This window comes from Zootoca vivipara, chromosome 8, assembly GCF_963506605.1.
Source record: "Zootoca vivipara chromosome 8, rZooViv1.1, whole genome shotgun sequence".
Lineage (NCBI taxonomy): Eukaryota > Metazoa > Chordata > Lepidosauria > Squamata > Lacertidae > Zootoca > Zootoca vivipara.
This window is the reverse complement of record NC_083283.1, coordinates 35,305,977-35,325,847: the sequence shown is the minus strand read 5'-3', so window position 1 is coordinate 35,325,847 and position 19,871 is coordinate 35,305,977. Positions and strand designations below refer to the sequence as shown.

At 37.6% G+C, this 19,871-nt stretch overlaps 1 protein-coding gene across 5 annotated transcripts in view; it reads right to left on the bottom strand.

The window, feature by feature from the left end:
• Nucleotides 1–19,871, bottom strand: part of ASPH (aspartate beta-hydroxylase) — a 91,335-nt gene that overhangs the window by 37,289 nt on the left and 34,175 nt on the right. For all 5 annotated transcript variants that reach the window (XM_060277784.1, XM_060277782.1, XM_060277786.1 and 2 more), the window contains 12 exons: nucleotides 17,744–17,824; nucleotides 16,678–16,824; nucleotides 15,762–15,812; nucleotides 14,345–14,401; nucleotides 12,710–12,754; nucleotides 11,873–11,920; nucleotides 10,048–10,086; nucleotides 8,874–8,915; nucleotides 8,235–8,267; nucleotides 7,542–7,586; nucleotides 5,701–5,751; nucleotides 3,924–3,968 (listed from right to left, as the gene is read on the bottom strand). In XM_060277784.1, the coding sequence (XP_060133767.1) occupies nucleotides 3,924–3,968; nucleotides 5,701–5,751; nucleotides 7,542–7,586; nucleotides 8,235–8,267; nucleotides 8,874–8,915; nucleotides 10,048–10,086; nucleotides 11,873–11,920; nucleotides 12,710–12,754; nucleotides 14,345–14,401; nucleotides 15,762–15,812; nucleotides 16,678–16,824; nucleotides 17,744–17,824 (684 nt within the window). The remainder of the gene's footprint in view (nucleotides 1–3,923; nucleotides 3,969–5,700; nucleotides 5,752–7,541; nucleotides 7,587–8,234; nucleotides 8,268–8,873; nucleotides 8,916–10,047; nucleotides 10,087–11,872; nucleotides 11,921–12,709; nucleotides 12,755–14,344; nucleotides 14,402–15,761; nucleotides 15,813–16,677; nucleotides 16,825–17,743; nucleotides 17,825–19,871) is intronic.

The window sequence follows — 19,871 nt, the reverse complement described above, 5'->3', positions numbered from 1 at the left end:
CATTTTTACATCATAGAAGACCAGAATAAAAGCCTTAAAAACAGACCAACAAGTTTCTTCACTAGACTTTAGACCAGGAGTAGTCAATGTAGTATCCTCCAGATGTTGTTGGACAATAACTCCCATCATTCCCAACTATTTGGCATGCTGGCTGCAGCTGATGGGAATTGTAGTCCAACAACATATGGGGATACCATGTTGGCTCCCACTGCTCTAGCCATATCTTTGTGTAATTGGCTAGATCTATTTTCTCAATGCCACTCATTGCTATGACTTCATTCACTGGCAATCATGCTAGTTTACAAAACAAGGAAAATAGTGCCTACATATTGTGCCTCAAATCTCCGGTTGAACAACGGTAGCCTTCTTTTTCAGTCAAAACTGGAACTCTGGTGATTATGGTACTTCTGTAGACTTTCCTCCTTCCCTTGCAGTCATCCACGAGTTCACCATATCTGCAAGTCTAATGTTACCGGATGATCCCCAACTCTATTTTGTAGCAGCAGCATTTATTTCTAGAGTGTTTACCCCATGCTACTCATTTAGTCCACCACTGACTTTTCTTTAGAAATGCCAGATGGATCAAGCTCATGTAGCCAAGCATTCTTTTGGCATAGTGACCAACCGGATGCCGATGGGATGCCCAAAAGTATGAACGACACTCTCACCACTGTGATTCCCCAAAACTAGGACTCAGAGGTATTTTTCCATACTGCTCTTTTAAAATTTAACCTAAGCCCTGCAGGCAAGGACTTTTATTATCTCAACTTTGCCTTGGAATAGTTTTTAGAATATTCCATTTCCAATAAACAAAAACAATAAGTAGGGTTAAGTGCTGAAATAAAAACTAAAAAGAAACAGAAAGCAATGTGCTTTACAGAAGCCCAAAGCTTTGAATATTTTCATCTACCACTTAAGAATCTGGAAATTTGCAGCTGTGATCAAATCCCTTTGTGTTTACTCATTCTGACTCACTAAAAACATACTGAGGGCGGAAATGAAAATGTTAGCACCTGTAATAATGCTTTGGTGCTAATCTAATGCCATCATTTTATGGGATGCAAAGTATCAGTCTAGTGTGTGAGAGGCATGAAATACAAAAATCAAATTTCTCCCACATTTGGTGTTGATAAGCAGTCACTGCAGATGTGTTGATGGCAATCTTTTCACATCAAAAGATCACCTCCCTCTTTGCCAGGAAGTTTAGACTTGTGCCTTTGTGTCAACTCCATTTGACTGAAGATGTACCTGGAAACGTGACTTTATTCCAAGTTGCAGGCTACAGGTCTCTATTGCCTGCAACGTGTTCCTGAATCCAGATCCTGCCAAGTCATGATACCACATTTGGGGAGTAAGGCAATACTAGATAAAGCAAGGTGAAGGGAAAGCAGACACAACACATGGTGGGTCTGTGATATGAGCAAGATACAGCAGTGGTTGCAAAGTCCCCTTTTTTTGCCCTGAACAGAAAAGAAGCCCGACTCAGAAGCTTTCATGAGGTCAAATGTCAACATATGATCTTTTCTGTCATGTTGCCTTACCCATGTGAGCCAGAGACTTCCAGAAAGCAGTAGCAGTCGCCACATGCATATCATTGGTGGTTATAAACAAACTCTGCGACAGAGATATGTATAGCTGAAGCTTTCTTCTCACAATGCCAGAGACAGGGCTTGAGAAGGAATTTATTGTGGATGTGAGTCACTCACTGTTGTTTTCTACACCTTTACTGGATCTTTCAGAGAATTGGATAACATTGTTTTAAATGGCACATTCCAATTCCTTTTCTTCAGCAATGTTACAGAACTGAGCAGTGATCTCCTTGTCTGAGGTTTATATACTGGTAGTGATGCCCTGTGATTGGTTACTGAATTGTACCCTATCCATGTTCTTCTGTCTAAATGCTATAAATACTTGAATAATATAAAATGCTGGATGAAGAAAAAAAGATGGAGCAGTGGATAAAGCCAGTGTAAGTAAAGCAGGAAAAAACTATAAAACAGGGTATTTGATCCTGTTACAGGATTATTTGAGATTAGATAATTCAGTGGTGATGGACTATGGTGCACCGAAGACAAAAAAAAAAACCCAAACTGGTTTCATATCAAACACTATGCCTCCACCAGCTGAGTGTTCTGCATATTTTGTTCAGATGGAATTTTCACTAACTTGACACATTCCAAGTGAAAGAGGTTCAATGACAGTTTATTAGGGCTGCAAGTAAAAGACTGTTCCACAGCAGAAAGCATTTTTTCAGAGCCCATCTTATGTGATGTTCATGTAGACAAGAATCATTGAGTAATATGTCACAGCTAAGACCATGTTGTCTGCTACTGGAAAAGTGTTCCCCTCTTTATAAGTTTGAATAACTTTTTTTCAGTCAGAATGGCCTAACAGAGCTGAAGCATAGATGGGGAAAATCCCATACACAAATGCAAACTTGGGGTGGGGTTCCTTTCCCTTTTAAGCTCTGCAAAGAGAAGTGCTGGAAAAAAAGTTGAAAAGAATTTGGAGTGTAGCCTAGGAGCCTTAATGGACCTTCATTCCACATGGCACAGGACTTCTTGCTTGATGCAGCTTGCTCAAATGATTTTCATGCTCAGAAAACATTCAAGAATGTTCTTCTGAGTAAGACCAAATGTCCATCAAATATAGCATCCTTTTTCAGTGGTGGTTAGTTAAATGCTTCCAACGCAAAGCAACAGTCATCTCCTGTTTGTTCCCAGCAGCTATTATTCAATGTTCGTCATTTCTGATCACTGATGTGCTATCAAGAGTAATAACTTCTTAAGAGACTAACCCTACGTTTGTTTGTCCAATCTCCTTTTAAAACTATCTAAGCTAGTTCCCATCATTGCATCTTGTGTCAGCACTATGCGCTGTGTGAAGAAATTGTTTGTTTTATATCTGTACTAAATTTAAAATGCATCAATTTTAGTGGGTGCATATTCTATCCTTTATTATGACTACCCAGAGTCAAATGTAGAAGGGGAAAAGAAGTGAGGAATTGTCAAGTCCATGGGAAATAGCTTATTAGGCAGAACAAATTTCTACTGTGGAGACACAGTATCACTACAATGGTTTCTGAAAAGTCCATTTTCAAGTGAGTTCTATGGCTTGAAAATGGCCTGCAAAGAACACAGTGCTGTGTTTATCTCATAGTGCCCCCAAAGAAGGGCTTTGTAGAAATGTGTTTGGTCTAACTATTTCTCTATTTAGGGAAGCTTTTTAATATTTGATAAATTATTGTATTTTAATATTTTGTTGGAAGCCGCCCAGAGTAAAGCAAAAAATGAAGTTTTCTGCATCAAGGGAGCATTTTACCAACTGCAAGAGAGTCCATTTCATGTATGCCTCATTTTTATTTGTCAATCCTTGTGAAATTAAAAAACCAGAGTCTGTGGCAGACCTCCTTCATCCTAAACTCAATGGTAACACATAACCAACTAGTTGAGTATGCAATTAATATTGCAGCACAGCTATTATTGGTACATCTGCCACACTAGTGGGTGCTCCCACCTCAAACCAGAGTAAAGACACTGATGGCAGGTGCTTAGAAGGCTTAGAAGGAGAAAATAGCTAACAGAGTATTAAAATACCAATCTAAGGTGATGTCTGTCTCCATTAACTGACCTCATTCTAGTTTATGCCCCTATCTCAAAGCCAAAGGTTGTATAAAACTCCACTTGCTTGAGTATGCCTTCCACCATAAGACAACTACTGTAGAAACCTGCATGAGCCTTGTTACAAAGTTGTGTCAAAGGAATAGTGCTGAGCCTATGGTTTTATACCGTAAGGTTGAAGCACTTGCCTTATAGTTTTTCTTTCTAGTTTTAAATTTAAAAAATAAAAAAATTAAACAAACAGCCTCAAATGTACATTTCAATTTTTATTTAAAACAATAGATTCTCTGAGGACTGACTTACCAACTAAATCATCATTTGAATGATCTTCCACTTGAACAGGAACTTCTGTAATTCAAAGATTTTTAGCCATTTACTATGCCAAGTTTTGAGGATGTTTTTATATTGTTGTAAACTGCTGTGATACATTTTTATGTATATAAATATTTTAATAAATAAAAATAAATAAAATAATTGTTTTACAACAATTTGTTTTCATTTGTTCACTGAGACGTGAATTTGTCATTGTTGAAGAAGCACATTTTCCTCCCACTGGAAATGAAATGCTACAAAAACATTTAAACTCTGATGGTAGTTGGGGCTAAAAATCTGTCTAAATAGAGACCACTTCAAATGTCTGTGTAAGAAAACCAGTAAATGATGCACAGGTCATCCACTGTATTCAGCAGTAGGTATAACACCAGAGTTATCTGCGACTGGACTTAACTGTCAGGGGTCCTTTACCTTTACCTTTTTTATGTGCACAATTACTAAATGTGATAATCAGGCTGCACAGCAGGCTCTCACAAAGTTTAGTAACTTTGTCACTTAAAAATGGCCCTTAGACGGCCAAAAATCAAGCCTTGCACAAAGATTAATGTATTCATTGTTACCTGCTTTGTCTTTAATGTTGTATACCACACAATTTACAAAGGATTCATGTGTTGCGCATATATATAAAGTGGTACCTCGGAAGTCAAATGGAATCAGTTCCCGAAGCTCCTGCAGCCAACCGGAAGCTGTGGAAGCTGCGTTGGACGCTCGGGTTCCAAAGAACGTTCACAAACCAGAACACTCACTTCCGAGTTTGCGGCGTTCAGGACCCAAAACGTTCAAGTCGCAAGGCAACCAAAGTACGACTGTCTGTCTGTCTGTCTGTCTATCTATCTATCTATCTATCTATCTATCTATCTATCTATCTATCTATCTATCATCTATCTATCTATCTACACATATGTATGAAAAATGTTAACTACACTCTTAGTAAATTGCTGCTTATTCACTTTCTTTAACCATTATGGTTTTCTTGGAAAAGTTAGTTAGGTTTGCTAAAATGGTAACTTCAAAAGGGATAGTCTGACCTCTCCTCTAGACTAGGCTATAGAAATGGGTATCCGTTAACACTGTACCTGTATCAAGCTATTTTGTACACTGCCCTGATATCCAAGGGGATATCCCAACCCAAGGACTAGGTGGAGGTGCCACATCCACTGGCTCTGCTGGAATAAGGGCTCCATCATCACAGAAATCACCACTGTGCCTGTTGTATAGTTGGAAAGCTACCAATGCCCTACTGGGCAGAGTAGGTGTTTTAAAAAAAAGGCTTGGCCAAGGATTTGCTAGAACCTAAGCCAGCCCACTGCCAGGTGAGGAGCCAGCTTGAGCTGGCACAGCAAAGCAAAAAACAACCCAAAACCCCAGAGCTTTTTGCCCTTTGCCCTGGATGGGTGGAACTAGTAGAATTTTGAATGTAGCATGGGCTCTGCCACTATAATCATCCCAGGAGCCAGGTGGCCCCAAGTTAGGGCTGCCTTCTAAAAACATTTTAAAAAGCTTTTAATTTATGATAAAATAAATAAGTACGGTAGATAAATAAATATAGGCTAATGAACTACGATGTGCATTTCAGTTTCTAAGAAACTGAATTAATAAAATAGTTCGGCTCACCACATATTGTTATATATTGTAACAGAGGTAATCAGAAAAAGTATGTGCCCTGGTGAACAATTCTGGGTACACTCATATATAAGCACCATTACATAAACAGGTTTAGCATAGTATGACAAAATAATGTACAAACCTGTCTCATGGGGTTGAGCAGTCACATGATCTTCTGTATGTTCTCTCTCATCTACGGTTAACAAGTTGGAAAAACGTATGTTATCTTATACTGTGCTGTTATTATTACTAATAATAATTTATACTAAACAAATTGATACATTTTATATAAACCAAAATATATTCAGGCTGATTTTGTAGTTATACAGACATAATTAAAGAAATAAGATAAAGGCAAGCTTAAATTCTTTTTAAAAAATCAGCAATGATTGTATGAACTTTAAGGATGAGACAGAGCACATAGGTTGTCAAATTGTACATTACAGCATAAGTGTGTGACATGGATATAAAATACAGCATTCTCTTCCCTCTTGTTTTCCCCAAGCATTATATTTTTAACACATACAGTACATCATAAAATACTCTTTTATTTTTTTTAAGCCAAATATCTAAATATTTATGAGCTTTGAGCTATCATAGCTGGATATTTCAGCTACAGTATTTTCTTTAAAATAGTTTTGACTTCCAAAATGAGCAAACCAAAGAAAATGAGTGATTTACTGGAGTCATATACCAACACTTGAGTCTTTAAAAACAAACAGATGTTTGTTCCAAAGGCAGGGCAGATTCAACATAACAGCCACGGTTTGGCAGTGTACTCCATTCTTAAAGATGTATACCCTCTTTCAGTGATATCCATGCATGTCTCCTTAAAGTAACTTTGAAATAGTGAGCTTCCATGAGACAAGAAAAGGATGTACTTTCTTGGGTTCCATGATCACTGCAGATGGTGAAAGCAGTCACGAAATTAAAAGACGCATGTTCCGAGTGCAGAGGATGTCAAAACAAAATTGCTAAGCTGGCTTTTAGAGTGGACTCTGTGATTTTCCCTAACTATGGAGTATAAGATCAAATACAACAGAGGAATGCCCAGCAGACATCCAGGAACCAAAAAGCTCAAGAAAGATAGGTAGCTGACCAATTAGTTCACAGAATCCTCAACTTCAGCTGGAACTTCACATTTAGGAGTGACCTGGGTCTCCACAAAATAGCTGCAAAGCAGCAGGGGTGGGTGGGTGTTATTTGAAACAGTAAAATGGTGGGTAGAATGGAGTGATCAACTTTCTTCCCACTTGCTGCTTTCCCCCAGTGACATACACACACATCTAGAAACATGGCTGGATAAAAAATGGGCGAGAGGAGCATACTGCAGGGTAAAAAGAGAAGTGGCAAAGAGCCCTTTCCCTTTTAATTGCACCCTCCACAGCCACTATCTAGGTGGTCATTCTTGAATTCCAGTATGAATCCCTGCTATTAGCATAATTCAGAGTCTAGACAACTATGTTATATGGTAAGAGAAGGCAAAGGGAAATCAGGTTCACAAATATCCTAGTAACCTTCCTTGACACACTTGAGACAGGTAGCTTTTAAAATGGGGGACAGGTTTGATCTCTTCTTACTCCTCTTGACAGAGAAACTTTTTCCAGGACATCAAAGAGGTACTAGCAAAAATAGCCTTAATGCATCTCTCAGCACTTCTCACAGAATATCTTATGAGTCCACACTAATTTGTGATTATTTGAATTCACAGAAGCAAATGTCAAATTGACATGCAAATATGTAGTATATAAATACCTTCTGAGCTTTTAAGAGCCACATGTCTACATTTTATCAATACATTCAGTGGTTAAAAACCATCATCTTACACAATGAAGTTTCTCAGCAGTTCTCTATCCAGTATTCCTCTTATTCCACACATAAACAGCAGGTAAAAAGTGCTTTCATGCATTAGAGAAAAATAACTTTAATAAAAGTTATACTCAAATTAGTTTCTCCCACCTTGGTTAATTCATGCATACGTACCTGACTGAATTTGTTCAGTAGCAGAATGTGGAACATCTGCTTCATCTATGGGCATTTAAAAATGAATTAGATAACATGCTGTTAGAGTAGCAAGCAAATTAAACTAACAAAAGCAACACCTCACAAAGAAAGAGCACACACAATTATTTCCTTATTATGACAGTTGCAGGATGAATAATGTTGGAACAGAAATGGAGGGCCTAAGTAGCAATAGTTACTAATGAGTGGATAGGTAATTATTTAATTATTAAACCGACACACTTTTGAGATAAAAAGAAACAGGTCAAAGACAAAATGACATTATACCAAATTGGATCCTGGCAACTGAGTACTGCTGAAAGAGCTTTTAGCTCTAAAAGATACCTTGTGGATTTGCAACATCCTAAAATTTAATGGGACTATTGTGCTTGATTCATGCTTTCCCACATGCCTCTGGCTGGCCACTGTGAGAAGTGGATGCTGGACTAGATGGGCCATTGGCCTGATCTAGTAGAAGCAGGCTCTTCTTATGTTCTTTAATCATTATAATGGTGATCATCATCAACGGCAGAAGCAGCAGCAGCTAATTTATAGAGATAATTATACACAAATATGGGGAGTTTATAGAGATCATGAAATCATAGGCTTTGGATTTAAAAATAATTCTTAGGGCTGATTCCTAATAAGATGGAATGAACCATTTTTTATACTCACTTTCATGTGTTTGATCAGCACTCTCAATTGACTCTGTTAGATATATAATACAAATAATAAATAAATCACAGCCTTTGTAAGACCAAAACTAACAATATAAAGAGGTACCAAACTGCAATTTAAGATAGAGCTAGGACCTTTATAAGCAGAAGAAATAAACCTTGCACTTTAGTTCTCAGACTCCAACACAACTGAAAATCCCTTCAAATGTGACAAAATGCCTTTGTGGGATGTATTGTTTTTTAGGAAACAATAAAGTTAGATGTGGATTGGTCATCATACTTCTGTATTTCTCTTTGTGTATGCATACAGGAATCCATGACTGACTGTGCCTCCCGACAGTGTAGATACTGTACACAATGTACAGCAAACAATAAAAATACAACAATCACATTGATAAGACAGAGATAAAGGTCCCACAACATTTCCTATTTGGCTGTGCTGTTTCAACAACATTGTTTTCATATTTCAAGGAGACTTGAGAGGCCAACATTGCAGCTGCTGCTAAGCTGGGCATGTTTATTTAATCAAGCAATAAGCATTAGTTTTGCAGCATAATTCTTACCACCACCACCCCCCCTAGTTAATAAATGAATATATTCATTTATAGATAAATGATGATAAAATGAATATGCTTACCTTGCATATTTTCATAATAATGTTCGGATAACAGTTCTCCATCTGAAAAGAGAACAATGTTGTAATATAGTTCACAAAAATGTATTTATTTATTTATTGGCACCTGCTGAAAACATTTGTATTTAAATAAACCTAGAGAGATGTTTAGAAAGTTAGTATGAGTTTTTATTTGTTTTAGTCTATTTTATTGTGGTTTTAACTTTCTGTATGTTTCAAATTATGGTTGTAAAAAATTCAGTGATAATTTAATGGTTTAATCTTTTTAAAAATCACTTTGAGGGCTTTTCTGCAATAAAATCGTATATAAATTTTATGGCACAAACAAACAAAATATTGCTGCAGGCCTCTCTGATTAAATAAAAAAATGAATCCAGGTCCATGCTATGTAAATTAAAAAGAATAACTCCAGACTTTCACAAAAATGTGGTTGGAACTCAGAGGTCTGGGGACAGAACAGATTGATGGAGTAGAGAAGCCTCCCAATGCTTCATTTTGTCAAGAAAAGAAAAAAAGATACAAAACCTGTCATTAGGTTTATTTTCTACATGTTTATTCATAATGTGTAGCTAAACCCTTAGAGAGTATCAATTATAGGAGTTGCTTCAAAGGTTAGTCTATCACTACCCAGACTCGTGCTGACAGCATTCAGTTTTTCCTGAAATTGCAGATTCTTTCAGCTTCTAGGACAGGGCTGGTGCACCCTACAATTCCATGATTCTATATAGCCTGCAGGCCTAATTAGGCCTGCCAGGCCTCCCCATTTGGCTCAGCTGCACCCATCTACCCTATATTTGATAATGCATATAAGGGATGCAGCAGGTAAAAGCCTGGGCTCAGCTTGGCAAGGGGCTCTGCAAGACCATGTGGGCAAAAAATGTCACCCAATGTCACTGTAGCAACTTTGTCCGCAGCGACTAGGTAGACAACTGTTTAGATCCATTTCCCCATGCCTGTTTGAGAAGAGAGCTTTCCTTGCTGTCAGTTCAGTTACAGAGCAAAGACATAATTTGCTACTACTTATATGTTCAAAAGTGCAGAATAACTCATTAGATATATATATATTTAGTCTACCTATATGTAACTCATTCAAGACATGACTTGCTCAGTGTGTGCACTAAAACAGCAAAGAAACAGCTAAGGAAAACCATTACTGCCATAGTCATAGTCAATTTACCTGTATTCTGAGCTTCAATAAATTCTTCATTTTCTAATTCTAAAAAAAAATACATAATTAAATTTTTAAAACTGGAATGCTACAATGCTTATAAGTTAATAAATAAAAAAGTAACAAAATCACAATTTCCTTTATGTCAGATTAATTAGCATATATGCTAGAGAAAGACTTTAATACATAAGTTTTTAAAGGACTGTGACATGCAAAGCAGTTTGTCTTAGTGAATGCTCTCTCTCTCTCTCTCTCTCTCTCTCACACACACACACGTGTTGTAGTGAAGTGGACTGCCTGGATAAGAGTAGGGATCTCAAATGAAGTTGGAAGCACACTGAGAGGGGGAAAGATGCACTCACAAATTATTGATGACTGGAATGCCCCCTTCTCTAGTGTAGAACAGCACTGGACATTCCAGAAACTATGGCTTGGTGTTTTCAAACATTAGGGCATCATCAAATCGTCCCTAGTGCTTGAATCAAGAAGATCCCAGTGGGCTGGCAAAGCTTCAGATAGGTGGATCAGATGGAGGAAAGGAAAAGAAACTAAGATTGCAATCCTAAACACACTTGCTAGAGATAAAGCTACATTGAAGGCAACAGGCCTTGCTGCTGAGTAAACATAGACAAAGAGTGAGGGAAGAAGAAAGTATCTGCTTTGGGGGCAAGTTGCTTGGGAAGGTGAGGTAGGACAACTTCAAGCATAATCAAATGAAACTGATTATCTAGGCACATTTCAATCCAGTTTCAGACCTGGTTTTGGAATAAAAATTTACTTGTCCAGATCAATTTTCAGATTTATGTTGTGAATAAATAAAAATAAATTTTAGAAGATAACCTTTGTCAGGAGAAATTTGTAGGGAAAATTCACCCCTGTTGATTCTCCCTGACCAGGGCCGTCTCTAGCAGGTCCGGCGCCCTGATGCTGAGGCGCACGCCCTCACAGCGCGCAGCACGGCTTCCGCGCTGCTTTGTCGCGCAGCGCCCTCCCTGCTGGCCCCGCGCCCTGGCGCCCCACGCCACCGGGACTGCACCTAGAGCCGGGCCTGTCCCTGACCTCTCAGCAGCTTTTGATACCATTAGTCTCAGTTTCTTTCTGGACTGCCTTTAGGGTTTAGGAGTCATGGGAGATGCTTTGTGGTGGTTCCACTCATACTTCTGAGAGTAGTGAGCAATATTTTATGTTCAGGACAGAGAAAGAAAAGGTTCCCTAACAATCACATATTTCACTATAACACACACGACTTATTTGTTGCTGATTAAAGCTCAACATTTTTGTAAGGCACAAGGAATCTTAGGCACAAGGAATGATTTGCGTTTCATTGTCAGTTTTTCAAAACTTTAAAATACAACTAGAAAAACTGATTCATCTACGGCCCCTTCACACAAGCCAAGCTGTCTGCTGCTTCTTTTAGGTGACATTCAATGTACATTACATTTATTTATTTATTTATTTACTTACTTACTTAATTCCTTACCCATTCATATATAATTTAATCATAAAATATCCAAGAGGTGAGCAATAGCAAATTATCATAAAAAGGATATAATATAAACTGTTTAGCCACTATACACATATAAATACCACACATGTGGGTAGGGAAGCAGAAAGCTTTCCCCACAACCCAAACCAGAAAGGCAGGCATTAATCAGCTGAGAAAGACATGAGATCAACTCCAATCCATAAGTGCAATATTTATACACACAGTACAGCCATACTGTTACAGCAACATGTTATAAATGTGAGGACTTTCAAACAATATTACAACTAAAGTATAAAAACAATTGTCCTGCTCTTAATCATAGCGTTGCTATAAAGTCACACAACATACCATGTTCATCCACATAGTCCTGCTTTTCTGTGTCCTGTGAATAAGGTTCTGCAAGTAAAGAGACTGTTAATGCATGCAATAAATCTACTGTCACATCTTATTCCTAAGAATTCACATCTTACTGCATTTAATCGGCATTTAACTGGGAAGCCGATATAGCAAGCAACATGGAAGGCAAGGGCAAACTGAGTATCTCACAATGTCCCAGAGGGCTGGGATATGTGCCTTTGTGTCAAGATGCATGTGGACAGGCAATGGTGGAGGTATTAATAGAAGGGGTAAGGAAAGAATAGAAGGGGTAAGGAAAGTGGAGCAATCTGGGAGGAAGAAAATGGAATAGCCAGAGAGGAGAGCAGGGTGCCACGTTAGTTACGGTAGAAAAGAATGAGCAGAATGATCCATTAAAATCACCACCACCACCAATCATCAAATCCCTATCAACCATCAAATCAGAGATCACATCTTTCTCTATTGACTGAACTGTAAAAGACATGGATCTGGGGCTGTCCAGCATGGCCAGGGATATGAGGCACTGATACTTATGGATCCTCATAATTTATACCAGGGATTACCTCAAAAGGACCCATCATGTCACAAATTGTATCTGTATACATAGATATGTTGTGTGATTTGTTGGTGGTATTACTGTAAGTATTAATTTGATTGTGGTTTTTCAGGGACCCTTGGTAAAATCATACAAATTCAAGAGGATCTGTTTTAATTTTACTGGATCTGATGTACCCAAAAATGTCGGCAACCCCTGCTCTGTTGGGTAACATAACCTGACTTTTAAGTTAAGTAGTATCCAACTTTAATTGGCAGATATCTGTGTAATACCTGTGTTATGTTCCAGAGCATCCTCTAGATTTAGTTCTGTGTCATCTGTGGAAGACAGACAAAAATATGTTATTCATTTGTGCAAATCAAAACACATGTTTCTATACAGCTGGTTGACTGATTGGAGGAAAGAGGAAGGAATCAGTACTGCACTGGGTCTCCTACAGTCAATTTAACATATTAATCATATCTGCAAAGAGGCCTGCACTTTGAAATTCATGTTTTGCAGATTATGTGTTTGAGTCTATGTAAGTTAGTCTCATACGGCAGTATCCAATGGAGGAGTTCCATTCTAAGTTTCTACTTAGAACTACCTAGTTAGATAGGATAAATATGGGATAAATAAACCTACTACTACTAATTATTATTATGATGATGTATATATTGATGCATATACCATTTTAGTGTCATAGTATTTTATTTGCATTATGCCCCATATATCACCATCATTTTCTTAGCATACTAAATCAGTATTTTTAATTGTACAAATTGTTCCAAAGCAAAACAGAAATGAGTAATAAAGAACAGGCTTCGTGCATCACACACCACTTACAAAAAGCACATGCCCTGACCATCTGACAGTCAGAAGCCATTTCCTCTTTTCATTAGCTTCAATTAAAAACCTTTCTTAAAACAGATAAAGAAGCTATCAAGAGGAACCGCTTTCAAATATTATTCATCCTTCTTCCCCTTGTTTCTTATTACAGCAATTAGGCCACCAGTTATTATTTTTCGTATATTATTTATAGTTGGAGTCAGTCTTTCAATCAAAGTCCTTAGTCATCGTTGGAAATGAAAAACACTTTTGGCTGTTATCTCACCAACGATACAGTAGTAATACTATTTGGTTACCTTAAACATAGTATACTAGAGAAAGATATATAAATGTCTACTCATTTGCCAGAATTACAATATGTCAGAATTAGAAAAGCACCAGAAAAGATTCTTGGCTGGTCAAAGTCTGGGATATGGCATGCATTGTGGAAGTTCACAAATCTGGTTTGAAGTGAAAGAGGCAACAAGAAAATGTTTTTATGGAAGAAATTGAATTTGTTTATTTCTTATTGGAACAAAGTAAAAAGATAAGACTCAGTGAATCCATATTATTTGCTGAGGGAAAATTAATAGTATGAAGTATAGGTGAAATAGTTAATATGTAACATAAGACTATAACTTTTCTTTTTCTTTAGCATTTATAGAAATATTTAACAGTTTGAGAATGTGAGTATATAAAAATATTAAAAATGTATTGTACTGTAATAGTATTTTATTAATCTTATGGCATTAACTGTAACTGCTGCACGGCAATGTATTTAACAAATGAATATATACACATATTAAAATAATAATTTATAGGAATACAAGGAGATTTCACTGCTATATTACAATAAGCATTATTTTAAACCCTGTTCTTTTTTGTCGCACATATGGGACATTTTAAATGCACATTGTGCATTTATTTTAAAGATAACAGGAATGCAATATCAACAGCCTACCAAGACAAAAGACAAGCTTTCTTTGATCTAAACAATGTTCACATTTGCAGTTCCATTGCTCACAAGGTTGGTTAAGCATAGAGAAACAGACACACTCTATATAACGTATTACTTCTATGTGAATAATAACCAGACAAACCTTGGCCTTCAGGTTCATATGTAGCTTCTTCCATATGTGCATGATATTCATATGCATCTGAAAATTAGAAGTTCATATTAAATCCCAAGAAGCTATTAATACTTTTGTCAAGGCTGGGGGGTTTAAATTAATTTGACTAACTAGCTTCAGTCCTTGTGATTAACTAACTCAAGATTGATGGGAAAGAAAGTCACACAACTATGGGAATGCCCAGGTTTTATCAACACTAGCCATGAAAAGTTTGGAGTAGAAAATTCCCCCCCAGGAACAGATTGTCAAAAAAGTAATAATAGATATTACTTCAAAACATTTAATAACTAGTTAATAGCAGGATTCTGTGCTTGTCAATACAGAAGCAAGTCCCTTTGCATTCAATGGGACTTGAATTCCAGCGTAGTTTGTGTATAGAATTTAAGCCTAGATGAACTAATGAACACACATAGGTTTCAACAAGTATTATGAAATACAATATATTTTGATCTGAACAGCTATCTTCAAATATTTTGATCAGGCATTTCATAAAACCCTTCTAACATGGGACCCACTTACATATTTTCTCTCTGATTCTCTTTCTTTTCCTCCCTCCCCTTGGTCTATTGATCTTTATTCTCTGTGTATGGGCATTTCATCTCCACTTGTGGGTTTTCCTTTTACTGGATTCTCTCTACCCAAACTACAGACAGGTGCCATAATCATGTTCCTCTGCACAGAGCTTCACATACCGGTAACTGCTGCCTCCAATGTTAGCACAGAAACAGAAATTTATCTGTTACGTCCCAAAACGATCTTACAAAGGCCTCAACCCTGATGGAATCTTATCTTGGCAGATTTGCCAAATCCAAAAAAGGCAGCTTGCCATAGCCACTTTAACATTGGTCTTTCTAGTTAAGACTTACTAGGATTATAGACTGTGAATGTACGTGAACCATGCTACCCTCAAATGTCGAGTAAGTTGCTTATGTATAGCATCTTTGCCCTGACTAGTACTTCTCCACACATAAGTTATCATCACCTGGCTGAGAAGATGCATAATTTAAATAACATAAAATGTGAAATGGCATTGAATCTGATGTGAAATGTGAAATGGCAATCTGTCTTAGGTAAAGTTCCAGGTAGGTAGCCATGTTGGTCTGACACAGTCAAAATAAATAAAAAATAAGAAAATTGTCCAGTAGCACCTTAGAGACCATCTAAGTTTGTTCTGGGTATAAGCTTTCATGTGCATATCTGCACTTCTTCAGATACGATAGGTAAAGTTGTGATCCACGTAGGTGATGTTGAAAACCAACACTTTAGAAAATTCCATCATATAAACCATCTCCCACATTAAATTAATATTTTAGGATCAGATCACAGACACATGTTCATCACCTGAATATCACTTCACAGCATCTCAAAGCATGAAAAGCAGACATACCATGACTGTCATCTGTGTCTGGCTCTTCTGGTTGATAGTCACTTGCAGGTTCTGAAATGAAAAATAAGGGAAATATTTGGTTTTTGAAGGTACATAAAAGGTTGTATTCAGTGTAGCACTAGGAAAAACATTTCGTCAGTGTACTTCTTCTCCCCCTGAATGTCTCCTAAAGCTGTTCTGGGATTTCCCCCAACCTTCCAGAGCACATTTGGGGATAGGGCAGGGCTTGTGGGAGGTAGGGGGGAATAGAGGAAGGAAATCCCATTATGCTATTGCAAATACTTTGTTTAATACCACCTACTGCTATGTGAAAATACTGTCAATTTTCAGAAAAGTGCCCAATTAATCTATCAGTTTTTAAACACAAATGCTTGGGGTAGACATAATCCTGTAACTAGAATGTAAGGACTGGAGTAGACCACAGAGCCATTTGTGCTGTCTTCCAATACCTCTTTTATTGCAACTGAATTTCCTTATGCCTCCCTGCATTTTGGTATGAGCATCATCAATTCAGGTTAAAATGAATCCAGGCATACTTCTAAATATTTTGAACATCCTGATAAAACTACAATTTTCAGGATCTAAGGCTTCAGGTTAGATGTATGCCTAAATACAAGAACATGGGAGGAATTCATGCGTGAGAGGGGAAAGGCAGAAAGAAGAGCACACATGATGCTGCAGTCTTCTTCCTTTCACTAAACTCTCCTTCCAATGATGTCCAAACTGTGTCACAATACAGTATACAAGTCATTTAAAACAGACTTGATGACATACTATGTTTGACTGAACTGAATGAACTCAAAGACATATATTTATTCCATAAAAGTCTAAGTAAAATATCTCACCACCTTCTTAATCTCTTTCAAAAAGAAAAAGAAAAGAAAAACATGCTGAATACTCTTAATATTTCAGGTACCTTCATAGAGAGATTCTGGTGTTTCTAGTACTTCTGGCACTTTCTCTTCAAGGTCTCCATCATATACATCCTGTTCTGTGGGAACTTCAGGTGTTTCACTATCCTCTTCCTGAAAATCTGTTTCTTCATCTGCTTCACTTATTTTTTCTTAAAATGTTAGAAAAAACAGCATATCAAACATCTAACAGAACAGTCTCAATTGCATTCTGTAATCACCACCCTTCTAAACAGATCATTGGTACAATCCAAACACATTTAAGCCCCACTGGGTTGGATCCAGATGGAATTTTGCTAACTGGATGCTCCCAGAAGGGGAAGGACACCATTTCTGGAGACCGCCCCCTCTTTGTGCACCTTGAAAATCTGTTCCAGAGTATTAGGAAACCCTGAAGCACAGTTTGGGAAGTTGCACAGGGGACTACTTGTTCATTTATTATTATTATTATTCCATTTATTTCCTTCAAGGAACTCAAGAAAGCTAAACAGTTCTCCCCCTCTTCATGCTATCCTCACAACAACCCTGTGTAGTAGGCTAGGGTGAGAGACAGTGACTGGTCCAAGGTCCTGCAGTGAGCTTCATGGCATAGTGAGGATTTGAACCCTGGTCTTCTAGGCCCTGCCAAAAACCGTCTTCTTCCCCTTTTTCCAGCAGGAGCATCCAGTAAAGTGGAATGAAAGCCTCTGCTGGACTGGAGTCCCATCGGCAAATGAAGGAGCCCTTCTGTTTGTGGAGGGAAATGTCCACATCAAACTCACTAGTTTATAATTACTCCTTTCACAGAAATCAGTGGATCTGAAGAGTGCTTAGCTCTGATATAGTGCCTCAAGCATTTACTGTTATTATGGGATAATTCTATAAACTGGTATCATTGGACAAACACGTGAGGGGCAGGTCATTAGCCACTAGTCATTATTCCATTTTGGAAAGCAAAGAGTTATTTCTGACCAACAGCAAAAATGTGTTGAAAGATCAGTAACTAGCTACATACAATCTTTAACAGATCAAAATAATTGGCTAGTTCTAAATTTCTTTTTAGAAGTTCATGGACAAAGTATTCATTCATACCAAACTCTGATTCAAGAACTTCACGTAGCAAAGTGTCCATTTCATCTTCCTCTTCTGGTTCTGCTTCAGCACTCCTGTGTTCTACATTATTTTAGAGAATACATCAAAGGTAAACAGAAAGAAGAGACTGAAGTCGAAAACCAGAAAACAAATACTTTAGGGAAAGTGAGCATGTTTACCTATGGACTTGGTAAACGTGATATATGGCATTTTTATTCAGGCTTTTTTCATATACAGGTGACTCCCCACTTACACAGGGGAGCCTGTGCTTGCCCTCTGCACACATAAGTGAAATGCTCTTAAGTGGGAAGCACCCCACTGCACCCCTGACTCACTAGGGGACCCTCCCAGAGCCCAAAGAGGACATCCTCTTTGGGCTCCAGGGAAGTCTCCCCGCAAGCTGGAGGCACAGCAGGGCTTTGTTGAGGCCCTTCAGGTCTCTCCCCCTACTTCTGAGTTCCTGATACCATGCATGTGCGCAGTCACATGTGACGTGAACATGCTTAAGTGGGGTGGTGCCTGTAGATTTCACAAACATGTACCCACAGAAGCTGGTGGACTCTCCTTCGTTGAAGGTTTTTAAACAGAGGTTGGATGGCTATCTGTCAGGGATTTTTTGAGCTGTGATTCCTGCATTTCAGAGCACTGGACTAGATAACCATTGGTTACCTATGATTCTATGATTCCATAAAATAACCGTATGAGACTATAGTTAAGCACAAGGCTATAGTACAGCACTTTGAGGGTTGTTGTTTTACAATCAAACAGTGTATACAATTTGTAAAATAAAATGAATCTAGTAGGGCTGGACGAAGCATTCCACATCACTGTCCATGAGTGAATGGGGGTTGGAATCCAACATCTGAAGGCCACAGGTTAGTCACCTCTAAGTTTAAATAATCTGAAACTATCCATCATGATTAACAGTGCATCTTCCATGAGCTTGGAGTATGGGGTAGAATCTGCTATCTGCTGAACTATCTGGACTCCTGAGGATCTTAGCTTTCCTTTTTACATAAAGCACTTTTGCAGCCCTCATGATAATGAAAATGTTTGAATATGAGCCAGCATAGCCTGCAAGGTTTTATCATACGAAGGCAGACTTCAGGCTTCTGGAATCTACATTGTTTTTTACTATAACCCCAAGGTCCACAACCTGGAATTAGAGCAAAAATGGATAGCTTATGAAGCAGAACCAATTACTTACTGTACCGCAAGAGCAATATATTCGTAAAGCTTACACAGAGAAGTACAAATCTACCGCCAAGTTAATATGGATCTGGGATTTTTGACATTTATGTTGCTTATTATGTAGTGCATTGTATTGTTTTGTTGCACATTGTGCTGTGGCCATTTTTGGCACTGGGCAGTATAGAAATCTCTCAAATATATAAATAAATAAAATGTTCAAAGTTTTCATAATTCTAAAAAAAAGAACACAGATTCATATAATGTGATTTTGAATAGTGACCAAGTGAAAACAGCTAATTACAAGTCTTGAACATTTGTAAAGTTAACCATGTAAAGTGATTGACTATTTTCCACACAGATATATGCCAATGTAATGAAATTTTACATTGCATGTAATGAATGTAGCACTAATCCAGGCTTCCTCAACCTCGGCCCTCCAGATGTTTTTGGCCTACACCTCCCATGACCCCTAGCTAGCAGGACCAGTGGTCAGGGATGATGGGAATTATAGTCTCAAAACATCTGTAGGGCCAAGGTTGAGGAAGCCTGGAATCTACATATTGCAAGAAGACTTCCAAGTACTAGAAAACTTGCATATTGTTTTAAGTGTCTTTAAAATATTTAATCTGGACCCACTCCATTATAGAAAATACTCTTTTTTTTACGATACTCAGTGCCTAAAACAAAGAAAAGTATTTTTCATGCTAAGAGTGGCAAAAAACAAAAACAAAATGAATGAATGCACTGGCAGATGTATAGAGTGTAACAGAAAGCTGTTTAGGGTGTTTCTACAGTTCAATCCCTGTTATAAAGAACTCTAGTAAAGAAACTACTTTTAATAGTTTAAGCTAATTGATATTTTATTTGAAAAGTTTTAAAGGTTATATAGATAACCTTTATGAATATACATCCAAAGATGATTTCAATACCTATTTCA